This window comes from Brachyhypopomus gauderio, chromosome 3 (genome assembly GCF_052324685.1).
Source record: "Brachyhypopomus gauderio isolate BG-103 chromosome 3, BGAUD_0.2, whole genome shotgun sequence".
Classification (NCBI taxonomy): domain Eukaryota; kingdom Metazoa; phylum Chordata; class Actinopteri; order Gymnotiformes; family Hypopomidae; genus Brachyhypopomus; species Brachyhypopomus gauderio.
In genome coordinates, this window is record NC_135213.1 from 10074970 (window position 1) to 10088177 (window position 13208).

A 13208-nucleotide genomic window follows, 5' to 3' on the forward strand; every position below is an offset into this window, starting at 1 on the left:
AGGCAGCACACGTGATGTGCTCCACCCACCTTTTACAACCCCACTGTCCCCCAGTGGTTCTGGGAGACCGGGCGGAGTGGCGTGTCTGCTTGAGATAAAAGTGCTGAATGTAAATGAGGTAGCCAGAACAATTGGATAACAAAGCAGCCTGCTGCACTGAATATATTGCTACAAATATTGTTTCTGATCGAGCTAGAGAACTCGTGCTCACCAAGCTGTAGTAACATTCATATGGATGATTTAGTTGTTTCACATCTGTTTGGTCTTTTTATGCAGCTCCTCTGTGTGTGTGTGTGTGTGTGTGTGTGTGTGTGTGTGTGTGTGTGTGTGTGTGTGTGTGTGTACCTCCCCTTTCTCTCACTCACTCTACCCACTCTCCACCCCCTGGAGAAAAGGACATGGGGGCATTGACCAATTGCCAGCAGCTGTTGCTCATTTCACAAAGAGTCCGCCCATCTTGTGCGCTGTGTGTGTGTGTGTTTTCAGTGAGTGAGCGAGTGAGTTTGGCAGTGTGAGCGGTGTTGCTGTGTTGAATATGTGCGTCAGTAACTTTTCTTCACAAGTCTGTGTCTAACAGGAGTTTCCTTCCCAAGTAAGAGGACATGTTTGTTTTCTAATTTCCTCTGTCTCTTTCATTTTCCTCTCTCTTTGGGGTGGAGTAGCTCTCGCAAAGATATGTAGACTGCTGGATTTAGAGATCATGTACTTTGAGCAACATCTGGTTGGATGTCTGTTAGTCATCTGTTCAAAAATGCCTGTGGCTTTGTCGCTTTAAAAAACAAACCTGCTGATCACTTTTGCCTGATTATCTGTTGCTAGAGGAGAGAGCAGGAGAGGTGAAGTGCTCTTGTGCATGGTAAAGGCTTCTTGTGCGAGGAGTGTTGTTGGTTTATGGTTAATCTGAAGTCATGCTGATGGTGTTGTCCCTGCGGTGGGGCAGTTTAGCCTTCAGAACATAGCGGAAAACCGCTGCAGTCTTCCACTCTACAGCCTTTCTCATCTGCAGGAGGGACACTTAGTCTCATTATCACATTCTTGACATTCTACATCTTGCACTGAAAATAATGGATAGTCTAAAGCCAGGATGTCTAACAATGTCTTGCTCACCACTTGGGGTGTCTCACATGAGAAACCAAAGTATTGTGTGGTTTTTGGGCTTTTTTTTTGTCTTTTTCTAAGTTGTTCTTCAGCTTTAAACAAAGTAGTTTTAATCAGGACATGTTAACGGAGGCAGGGGATGGTGTTGACTTCTCTTTTCCAACACATGCCTTTAACAGTAGCTGATACTAGCTTTTCTGGATGACCATGATATTGGTCATGTCCATATTATGGATTACATTCCTATAAACCTAGGTTATAAATTGATGACCATTCAATTAAAAATATGGCATGTGAGCAGGCTAAGATTGTGAAGCTTTGTGTGTGTGTGTGTGTGTGTGTGTGAAAGTAGAACAAGCATTCTATCAGAAACCGTTTCCTGAAAGTGTGCGGGTGTTTCCGGTTCTCAGAGTTGCTGTGGGACAGTGCATCCTGTGTGCTGCACAGCTCCTGTAACATCTCCCCACCTTCATCCCAGCTTTCTCCACTCTGGTCTCATCATTAACCCTTCCACAACAACTTCACAGCTACTTTCAACTTTTATTACATCCTCTTTTCTTTCTGTCTCCCATGTCTCTTCACTCCCTTCTCCTCTTTCATGCTCCTGCTCTCTTCCTGTTCCCACACACTCCCTTTCTCCTTCCAGAAGTTATCCCGCCTCTTTTTTAATTAACAGCTGAAATCTCAGAACTTGAACAAACACCAGAAAAAAAGGGGAGGGGGTGACATGGAAGAAATAACAGAAGGAGAGTTGGGCATGCCGGGTTCTTCTGTTGCTGCTTTTCAAGCCCTCTAATTAAAGCTGGATTACTGAGGAGTGCTGTGTAGGAGCAGCCATGCACAACTTCACCCTTTCTTCACCCTCTCTCCTCTGCCTGCTCCTCAGAGGAACACCTGGTGTTGGAGTTCATGACGAGCAGAGGACATGCAACCTCCCTCCTCCCCTTCCTGATGCGAGCAGACCACCTGTCCAGCCTGCCTACGGCCTGCAGCCCACAGCCTCTCCTCTGAGAGAGCTGGCTCGTCCTCGTCAGACAACCAGGAGTTGAGGTCAGGGTAGAGGGGGGCAAGATGACGCCAGGCTTCCTGCCCCTGTGGAGACTCGTGCTCTTTTTCCTGGCTTTGTCTGCCTTCCTGGGCCTGTATGTGCTGCATCTGAACCCGGAGATTACACCATGGCATGTGAGAGACCAGCCCCCTGTCCATGACACCAGCAGGTACAGACTTCTTACTTCTGTGTTGTGAATGCGGTAACCTGATGAAGGATAACTCCTTGGGCTGCCCATATTACACCACAAATGCTGATGACCATGTATCCATAAATAACTTTAATCACCGTTTATATCACAAACTTGAAACTGGTGGTTACATTATGTTGTGGGTTCTCTGTGGGCATTTTAACATGGAGGATTTAAATGTGCTATTAAAAGTTAGCCTAAACTTGGAGCACATTTTATGAAACGCATGACCTATTCCTGCCCTGCAAAAGCAGAAAAACAAACACAAAAATCAAGCAATATGTTCACATGAAAGTAGGGCCAGTCTACACCCGTGTGGGTGTGGATGAACATGCAGACCAGCTCATCATGTGAGCGAGAACTCCAGAGTTTATTAAACCCCTCAGGAAGCTACAGGCATTTGCATTCTTTTCTGGCTCCTGGGGCATTTGTAGTAAATGAAAAACATTCGTTTCCTCATTCTTTGTCATTTTGATGTGCCGTGCTCTAGGACCTCAAAGTTTAACTCCTATAAGTTCCTAGAATGCTATTCTGAATCTGGCGTCTTCACCCTTGCGGAACACAGACACGCTAAGAAGCACACAGGAAGTGCTCAGTCATCATAGAGGAAGAATGTGAAGCGGAATGAGGGGGGGGGGGGGTGGGTCTTGTAATAATAATGTAATAAATTACATTGTAATAATGTAATAAAACCTTGTGGATTTTGTTTAAATAAAAAATTAAATGTCCCAGCAAAAGATCTCAAGCCAAAGTTGTGTTTCCCTCTCAAACCCTCAGTTTTACTATTTAACTTGATAGTGAAGCATATTTATTGTTGCTTTTGATATGACATACCTTTGGCAGTTTTTCAGGATTTGTTTGAGCCATTTAGAAATTTTAATGAACTAACAGTTGTTTAGTGACTGACTGCTTAGTTTTGTATGTTAGTTTGGTTTTGTTTTCCCACTTCTTTAGGGTGTTCAAATTAATTATTGGAGGAATAACACTGATTTCACATACCTAGGGCTCATATTAATGGAAGGTCAAGAGAAAACATTACAGTAATAACCAGTTTACCCTCAGTAGACAATGGACTGACCTTAAAATTATGTATTTCATTCAGGAAGATTGTGGATAAACTCCATGAGTGAAAAGCAATTAATTTTCCATCTTGTAGTAATTTTATTCTAATGACTTGAATGGTTTCATTGTCTGTCTGTTTTTAATCATTTGGCTTACAGGTGTTTAAGTCGTTTAAGTCTGTTTGCACAACATGTATTTACAAATGTTTTACCTTTTTATTTTATTTTTTATTTTTTAATAATGGCTGTTCGCCTATCTTTAGGTTGCATGACTCCCAAAATGACAAGAACAGTTCTGTGGAGTACCAGCAAGCCACACAAACTACAGGCCTGAGTAACCGATGGAAAGACAAAGAACCAAACTCCACAGAAGCAGCAGGAAGTGTAAATTCCCCAACACCCGTGCCAGGCCTGAAGACAAATCCAACCACAGCAGCAAGGCAAACCATGAAAGCAGTCAGGCCCACTGAAGTGGATTTCATTGGGGACCAGTACGCAACTGATGACTTTCCCTCGCAAACCGTAAGTCTCCAATTCCATTTTTAGACCAGGCAGACCTGGTGTGATGCACCTACAGCTAAGCACACCATGATGCCCAAAAGTCAGTTAAAACAGTTAAAATGTGCCAGACGTTTGCTTCTATGTCTACCAAACAAACATTTTCAGTATTTTTGTCTCACCGTGTCAGAGCTTGTGAATTAAAAGGTGTCTTTAGCTACAAAAGTTTATTTATTTATTTATTTTGGAAAATATGAATCAACTTAAAAGATTCAAACTAATTTATTTGGCACAGTCATTTGAATCTAGTAAAATAAAAAGAGAAATAGTACAAAAGTAGCACCAAAATGGTGCTTGTGTGTAATAAATTAAATGTTCAGTCAAAGTTTTCAGTGTTTTTTTTTTCTTTCCGTTGTTCCCCACGTCTTCCTTCTCGTATACTAGTTCTTGTCAGGAATGCAAACATTCCACATTCCAGGTAATACCCTATCGCTGTTTCCCATGGATCACTTTGATTGGTATCTTCTCTCACAGGATCTGGTTGGCTTAGATTAATTTACTGTTGTCTGTTTACATAAGTGTGAACCGCCTTGTATTCTGAGAACCTCATACCACCCCCATGGACACCAATCGGAACATTTACGCCTTCTGACCATGTCTTTGTGCAGTGTCATCCTTTGAGATACCTGGATTGAACCGTGATATCGACCTTTACTGACTCGCGTTCCTCGAGTCCACCTGGTGGAGCATATGAGGTGACTGGGTCCTGGATTCAGACATTGCTCCTCGCTTCTTCTCGTGTTTGAACTTGCTAGTTTCACCATAAAAACCAAAACAATAAACTTGGCTGTTTATTTTAGTCAAAGAGTGATCAGTCAAATTTAGCTGTTGTCAGAAAGCAGCTTTATGGATATTCCAGGCAAGGACACTAGATGTACACACGTTTCACGTTAAATATTTTAAGTGCAAAATCAAATGCCACATTTTATTTACGAAAATTAAGTCGCTTCATGAAATGCAAATGTATCAAAACATTCGAGCAGCTGTGGTACAATCCCCTCCCGCCTTTCTAAGGCTCATTTTTTTATTCTCTCGCCGTATTGTTGCCCTTTCAAGATGTTGGACCGGACAACCCCGACCCCCTCCGGACCACCGAGCCGTCAGTCGTTTGTCCATGTTCACTACAAAACAGGGTGTTTTTGCAAGTAGCTTTACCATCACTCGACGTCATGCATTATTTTTGCTTCGCATTTTTGGCAGATGTAGGTAGGCCTACAGTTTAGGTTCCCCAGCCCAGGTTCCCTAATGTATTTTGCAGCGCGTTGTTAACATTCAACGCTTGGGTGTAAACTTTGAGCACAGACCATTCTCGTCCACGTGTGGCAGTTTTGCTCACTGAACATCTGCCGACGTGACATTGGTTTGTTTGTGCGGGTTGGTCAGGCGTTAAAGGTCGTTCGTGTACCACCGTCCCAGCTGCTATATACCGAAGTGCACGCGGCTCTTTCACGCGCTCGAGGATACGTCATCATCTGCTTACGTTAACGTTCATGCAATATTTGTACAATATGTGCATTTATTACAGCCCTTTTGCAGTCGTATAACGCCGCCCCTCCCTTTACCGAACACAGACCGTTTAATCCATATCAACGACACATTTACTGGTGTTTGGAATAAGAAAGTTTCTTTGATTCTTTGTACAGTTATCATTTGTAACTGATGCCTTGTGTTCAGGATGTATACTTATTATGTTAAGTTTTATTTGGTAAATGGTCAGTGTTGCATTTACTGCCCTCAGCATCTTGGTAGACAATCATTTCATACTCGGTGCGTGGGGGCATATCGCGTCCGTTTTTATTCATTGGCCCAACAATGGTGCGTTTGTTCCACTGGTTTGTTCACGAAACGGTTGTTTGCTAGTGCCAGCGAGTTGAAGAAATTCAGTCGTTGCATTTCTTCCTTTCCCCTGGAGGGCCGCATCATTTTTGATGACTATTTCTGACCAACAGGTCAGATTTGTCATAAGCCAGACGGCCTCTATGTACAGTACATCGAAGCGCAGATAGCGCATGTAATTTGTCTTTACAAAAATAAGATTTCATAATTCAGCACGCCAGTATTCACGTTTACATGCTTATAGTACCCGATATACCTCTCAAAGAAACGCGATAAACAAATGCTTTCAGTTCGTCAACTGTCAGTTTGAACTTGGCATTATTTCGATCACCTTATGCTTCATTGCTGAATCTTGCCCCACATTTCTGACGCGCGTCACTGCAAACTCGAAATACCCGAAACACTGTCCTTGACATAACATGTGGGGCCTATCTTATGATACTGCACTCTCGTGCTCTACCCTGAGGGCTGCAAGCAGTTTGTTTAACCCATACCAAGAAATATTTATCCACCTACGAGTCCCCAGTGACTTGAATAAGATTCAGATTCACTTCACTTCTGCCCTCTCTTATCTAATCTCCGTCTGATACCTAACATTTGTTCGCCCTCCGATTCCATCATTTGTATTGTACAGCAAGCCCATTGATTGCTGTGAAGTATACACTGTATAGCAATCTTCAAGCCATTAATCACTGGGGTGAGGTGACTTAAAGTGTGATTAGCGCCAGTTCAGTCTAGCCGCCAACAGAAACGGATCAAAAATATTCATGTACATTTCTGCCTGCATTTATTTTATTTGGATTAACATTCAGTTCTACAGGATTGTTGACTGTGTACTGTTTTTGGGGTTGTCGCATTCTCTATACTAGTGACCATAATAAAACACAATGTACAAAGAAATAAGTTTGGCAGTGCAGGGGGTGTAGAGATTTTCCTGGGTTTCCTCTTTTTGTGAGGTGGGGCTGTGCTTTTAAGGCTACATCAGGTTGTATATCTGTGGAAATGGTCACAATGCCAGAAATCTATTCATATTACCCACTTAATTTATACTGAATGGCCGTGGAACCTGTATTGATTAAGAAGCAGTTAATGATGGAGATGCACGTGCTCTCATCTCCTCGGACGTTTCTGCTCTGATGTGACGGGCTGTTTCCTCTTCATCTGTGTTCCAGATATGTCCCAGTGGCATTCGAAGGATGGTGTATCAAACGCCCTTTGCTGGGAGGTTTCTGGACAGTGTTCCTGTTCTCCAGTGGGCTAAGCACTTCTCCCTGCCGGAGTTTCAGCGTCTGTCACGGTACCCAGGAGCACACGGATGGGGCGGCATAGACATCGATGGTGGGTTCTCTCGGTGTATGCAGTATTGGCCTGTTTTTGTTTGTGGTCCAGTTGGCAAAAACACTTGGTAAGTCCTGGATAGTGAAACCACATATGCTTTCAAAAAAACAAAGTCCCACTGTAATTAAAGGGCTTCATGCAAGTGTCCTTTCATGAAGGGTTAGTGACTGGCCTTCAGGGCTGGTTTGTCTGACCCCTGTTTGTGCCGTGAGGGTGCAGAGCTGCAGTCTCCTGCCCATGTTGGTCTGGAACACACAAGCATTTTTTTTTATATTATTATTTCTCCCAATTGAAGCTTGCACACCCACTTATTAATCTCAGCATCATTTATGGTGCTCCTGATGCACAGCTGGTAGAGCAGGCAGAGTGAGATGCTAACAATACCAGGGTCACGGAGTCAACACCCTGGGACAACACATCACACTGATAAGCGTATATGTTACTCTTGAACATCTGTTAGACGTTAGAAATGTTTTGTGTATATACACAACTCCCTTGACCTTGTTTCAAATAAAGGACTTCTCATTTCCATTTTTGCAGTAACAGTTAGTGTGATCTATACAGTATTTCTATATAAAAACAGTAATTTGGTATTTTAATTCAATAATTGTTTTTTTGCATAGTACAATGCAGGAGAAAACTATTTCCCACTGTAGCAGCAGACACTGCAGTTACTTTATCCTTCGATCGTGAAAGAAGAGCTGAGCTGGCAAACTCTACCACTGCATCCTCTACTTTACATACATACACACACACACACACACACACACACACACACACACACACACACACACACACACACACACACACACACACACACACACACACACACACACACACACACACACACACAGTTGCCAGACAGGCAAAGTTGAAAAGTTGTTTCCAAGAACACAGTGTGTATCTTTACTTCTGCTGACCGCTCACATACTGCTATCATTCTTCTAGCATGACCACGTTAATGTCCAGGCTGCAGCATTCCAGGCACTGCTCATGATTTCATGCAGGAGTATATATAGTATCAACTGTAAATATGTCCGTGTAGAAATGTCAAAAATCCCCATCTGGGTACACGTGTTGTGTTGTATCAGGAGAACCATGAATGATCTGCATGCAATAAAAGACTGCTGGACACCTGCCATCTTTCCTTAAAAGACCAGAGCAGCTGATCTTTAACCAGTCACTGCCTAATGATGTCGAGAGCTTGTTGAAGACAATCTGCAGTAGAGGGAACGGGTGCTTAATGGTGGCCCAGACAAAATGCTCACATCAAGACTTGTAGCATCAGTTGTTTCCCAGTATGGGCTTTGGCCAAGATAAGTCTTTGTGGTGCCTTGGAATAAATTAGCCTGTAAAAAGGACTTTATCAGAGTTCAACCTAGACATGTGCTTACCCGGCGTAAAACCTCAGAAGACAACATGTGCTCTATAAGCTCGTATGATGTGTGAATATGGTGTGTTTGCAGTTCTGAATAAGTCGCTGGCTGTATTAAATGGTCGCGCCAACCGGGTGATGTTTGAGGACTGGGAGACGAGGCAGAACCGGTCCAAGTGCATCCGCTGCGCCGTGGTGGGAAATGGGGGGATTTTGCGAGGGTCCAAGAAAGGGCGTGAGATCGACCAGCATGACTACGTCTTCAGGTGAGATGAGGAAGGATGGCCCTCATTGAACAGAGGCAGGCTGTAAATCGATGCTATAAAAGGGCAGCAGATGAAGCAGACCAACAAATAGAGTAACAAAGTCTAACTAGCTGTGCACTGTCCCAGCTATAGACACTCCCAGTAATCACAAGCTGCACTAAACTCAAATGTGAAGGCAATGGTGTTTGTGCTTTGTCTAAATCTGCTGCTTTGTGCACTTGTAGTTTACCTGTTAAAACATTACTTTAGTGGACAAATAATCCAGAACATAATTTGTTCTGGAAAACATTCATTCTTACTTCAGAATGAGTCCACTGGTATTTTACTGATAACTGATTATAATAAAAAAAAAATTAAATTTCACGCCAACTATCTCAATCACAATTGTGTAATTAAACTAAATGCACTGGAGAAACTAAATGCAATGTGTCTTCTGTTTCCCTTCATGTTTGCTTCTGTTCAAATTTTAGCTTTTTTTTTTATTTTAGACTTTTGTCTCAATTTTGAAATGATAACATTTCAAACACAAACAAACTCAAGGTCTTTCTGGACTGCCAGTAGAATAAATTAACTTAAATTAAAATAAACGTATTTATAAAGCCCTAGCTTTTAAGCTTTAACTCCAACCTTGTTCATCTGGTGGATTACTTTGGGCTGGGGCCACATGTATGCAGAATTCATTTCATATTAATTTAGTTTGCAAATTGTGTTGCTATACTCCAGTCAGAAACAAGAACAGTTCATCCAGTAAGATGCCTCAGCGAGCACTTTTAATGAATGTCTAATGACCTCGGGCGTCAAATAGGAAATGTTTGTCAATCAAGTGACTGGGAAAAGTGCAATGTAAAGATATGGATTGCTGGAAGATTGAAGTGTAAATAGAGGCATTGTCTCTCACTGGCTGTCTTTCAGGACTAATGGTGCTGTTGTTGAAGGCTTTGAGGAAGACGTGGGCAGGCGAACCTCCCACTACACCTTCTCCACCAACACTTTACGCAACTCCATGCGAAACTATGCAGGTGCAGGATACCTTGGCCCCCCTCTGAGCAAGGTGATGGACCGTTCCCTCTGAAGATTACCGATTGTCCTGAGCTTGAATCAAATTATAAATCACAAATGTGAAGCAGAAAATGGAAGCTGACTTAAAAATCCTGCCTCTCTCTCCCATGTCCATGTTTGTGCTACTGTTTCCCTTAATTCTCCAATCTAGGAGACCAAGTATGTGTTCCTGCCTGATCATGACCGAGACTATATCCTCATGACTGCAGCAGCCACACACACACCCATCCACAGGGGTCCAGAGCGCTGCACCAAGTAAATCTGCCCTCCTCTCTGACCCCTTTGATATCATAATTTTACTGCACCTTTGAGACTGTGATTATAAGTGGGTTTCTAATCATTCTAGGCCACCCCATTATTTTGGAGATGTGACATCAGAGAAGTTTAAAATGTACCACCCAGACTTCATACGATACATCAGAAACAGGTGCGGTTTGGGGTCTAAATATTCTGCTGTTGAATATTGTGTATCAGTTTAGCATCTTATGTATATGTAATATCACATTGAGGTTTTCAAAATCTGAAAGAATTATGCAGTGAGTAACCAAATAACTGGGTGAAAAAATAATTGGAGAATGATTAGGTGTTTTAGTCAGAGCTTTTTAAAAATCCATTTTAACCCTGGAGGTTTCAGATTCAACCCTGGAGGTTACGGATCTTTTAATGAGTTGAAAAAAGCATTGCATTATTGCAGGAGGCCTCGGTAGGAACACGGGGCTGTATGGGTTTGTGTCGGTGGCTGACGGGGTTAATGGCTATTTTCCTGTGGCAGGTTTCTGCGCTCTCGCACCCTCAGCACTAGGAATAAAGACATCTACCGGCCATCGACGGGGGCTGTGATGCTGCTGGCTGCTTTTCACACGTGTGACCAGGTACCGCCTCCCCCCTCTCCCCCCCCCTCTCGCTCCACCTTCACCCAGTCATCTCAGTACATGCCCATGATTCATGTCATTAGCGCACAGTCGTTTCTAGGTCAGGAACTGGTAACTGCAAGTTTGAAATCGGATCAGATTTTTTTTTAAGAACATGTTGTAAAAGTTCAGTCACCATAAATTCCATAATTTTACAAAGTCACCATGAATGAAAGCTGTATTGAAGGTTTAAGGCTTTCATGCATCATCAGCGCTTTAAACTCTGCTCGGTTTAGAGCAGCCCCGGCCGTTTCAAATTGTAGGTGCCATGTTGGCTGTGTGTTTTATGGTCAAGGAAGTGATAAGGTGATGCTTTGGGCTCATCTGCCACGTCCCCGGGGCACTTAGAAACGACCTATGACACAGAACAGGGTAGTAGTGTCTCTGCTCAGCTAATGGTTAACCAGCTAAACTGATCTGAACCTACCCAATTCAGAAACTTTGGATAATTCATCTATGTATCCATTTCCTTTCTGCCAAAGGTGAGCGCCTATGGGTTTATGACTCCAGACTACAATAAGTACTCGGACCACTACTACGACAAGACCTACAACCCGGTGCGGTTTTATGCAAACCATGACCTGCGTATGGAGATGAATCTATGGCAGCAGCTGCACCAGGCTGGACTGATCCGGCTCTATATGCGCCCGTGAAGGCCAGGCCCTCACAGGCCGGGCATGCACACGCTCAAATGAATGTTGCGATTCTCGTCCTCCTCACCTGCAGTGTGAAAACCCGTGGACTCACAAAACAAAAAGAAAAAAAAACCTTCCTGTCTGTTTTCTGGGCTCTGGATTTTGTGTGCATCAGTCAACTATGATGTCAAAGGTGAAGGTCAGAGGTTTGTCCCTGTGCCCTTAATGTATTTGTATGTTTAAGCTTGGGCACAGTAGCACTGGAGAAGTTCAGCTCAGGAACTGTGTGGAGGAGACTTGGGTGGAGTCCTCCCTCTGCTCCTTTGTGGACACCAGTCTACCCCACCTCACATTTCTCAGCTGCTGTAAGGCAAATCTCCTGCTTCCATCTTTAACTCATTTCATGAACTGGGCTTTGACCTCCTCTGGTCACAGCTGGGGGTCACCTGCAGAGGCTTACAAATCTGTCAATCGATTAAGTGTTTTAGGGGATTTAGAAAGGAAATGCAGTTTTTTTTCTGTACAGAAAAGTTGTTGATGGAGACGCAGGTTTTTCTGTCACTGCGTGGTAAATTCAGAATATTATTTTATCCATTTAAATGATCAGTAACAGAGTTAACTATCTCTCTTGTTCAAGCACGAAAGGTATGGGTCCAGCAATTTCAGATCAGTGTAAGACAACATGAAGAATGAACACTGTTTCTGTAGCACTATACAATGACTTTAGTTGAAGATGCCTTAAGATTTAAGTGGAGAATGGATGCCATGTCTGTGTGTGTCTGTGTGTGTGTCTGTGTGTGTGTCTGTGTGTGTGTCTGCGGAGCACTGTGCAATGATTGACATGTAATATATTTTCTGAAGATTTAGCAGAACTGCATCATACTGATTCAATCAACCAAAGACTGATATTTAATACTTTTTTGCCAATTTCATGGTACACAACTTGTATCTTTTTATACTATAATGATCAAATACTAGATTAATAAAGTGCTTTTACCCAGAGTAAGATAGGAGAAATGCCGGCTGCTAAAACCTTTTATCATGTCATCTTCATGATCCATCACAATAAGTTGAGGAGTCATCTTTACCATGACAGGAAGTGCTTGGTTAGGAGAGATGGTTAGATGGAGGTCTGTCTGAGACTGTAGAGTGCATTGTGAGACTAGGTTTGTAGTGTCATCATGAGGGAGGAATTCCTGTGTGGTCAGTACATCATGATCCTCTTAATTTAGTCAGCTGTGGTTACATGGGTTATTTAGCACTGTTGCAAGCATTTAACAATGTTGATTAGTGTTTATAATTCACATTAAGGGACTGCAACTTGCCTTATCCATGGAATTTGTGCATTTGTAATTAGATATTTTTCCATTGTCGAGTGCCAAGTTTACCACTAATTATATAATTAAAATGACTCACGATATCTGTTTATGAATCTGTGATGACTGGAAATGAATGCAAATCTAACAGCTTATATAAAAGCAGGAGATTTTAGAAGCAATAATTTTATACTTTTTCTAGAAAAATGAAATGTTTAATAAATTGAGATCTTTTCAGAATCTTGTATGTCTGTCTTGTCTGTGATTTATTTAGTCTTTCCTACAGTCTATATAATAGATATTTTAAACACACATTGTAATGAACAGAGTTTCCAGAGAATTTAATTGAAATCCTTCATCTGCTCAAGCAAAGTGCTACTTGTGGCTGCCTATATCTTTGACTACAGTACACTGTAGTTGCTAACACACCTGTTGTGCTGGAAACACTGTTACTCCTGCTACGAGAGCCATTTAGACATTTAGGGTTTTGGGTTTCAGTTCTATGCTCGTCAGGAGG

At 42.5% G+C, this 13208-nt stretch overlaps 1 protein-coding gene across 1 annotated transcript; it reads left to right on the forward strand.

The window, feature by feature from the left end:
• Window positions 1–431: 431 nt before the first annotated feature.
• On the forward strand, window positions 432–12938 carry st6galnac (ST6 (alpha-N-acetyl-neuraminyl-2,3-beta-galactosyl-1,3)-N-acetylgalactosaminide alpha-2,6-sialyltransferase). The gene is made up of 10 exons (XM_076999395.1): window positions 432–592; window positions 1985–2315; window positions 3661–3919; window positions 6964–7129; window positions 8596–8770; window positions 9683–9821; window positions 9981–10084; window positions 10176–10256; window positions 10602–10701; window positions 11223–12938. The coding sequence occupies exons 2-10, from the start codon at window positions 2170–2172 to the stop codon at window positions 11391–11393; spliced, it is 1341 nt and encodes a 446-aa protein (XP_076855510.1). The 5' UTR covers window positions 432–592; window positions 1985–2169; the 3' UTR covers window positions 11394–12938.
• The last annotated feature ends 270 nt before the right edge of the window (window positions 12939–13208 follow it).

Bases quoted from the DNA above. Each gene is read 5' to 3' on its own strand.
- st6galnac (XM_076999395.1), top strand. From the start codon at position 2,170: ATGACGCCAGGCTTCCTGCCCCTGTGGAGACTCGTGCTCTTTTTCCTG. The intron at 2,316-3,660 runs GTACAGACTTCT...GCCTATCTTTAG, and splicing joins CCTGTCCATGACACCAGCAG to GTTGCATGACTCCCAAAATG. The intron at 10,257-10,601 runs GTGCGGTTTGGG...TTCCTGTGGCAG, and splicing joins ATACGATACATCAGAAACAG to GTTTCTGCGCTCTCGCACCC.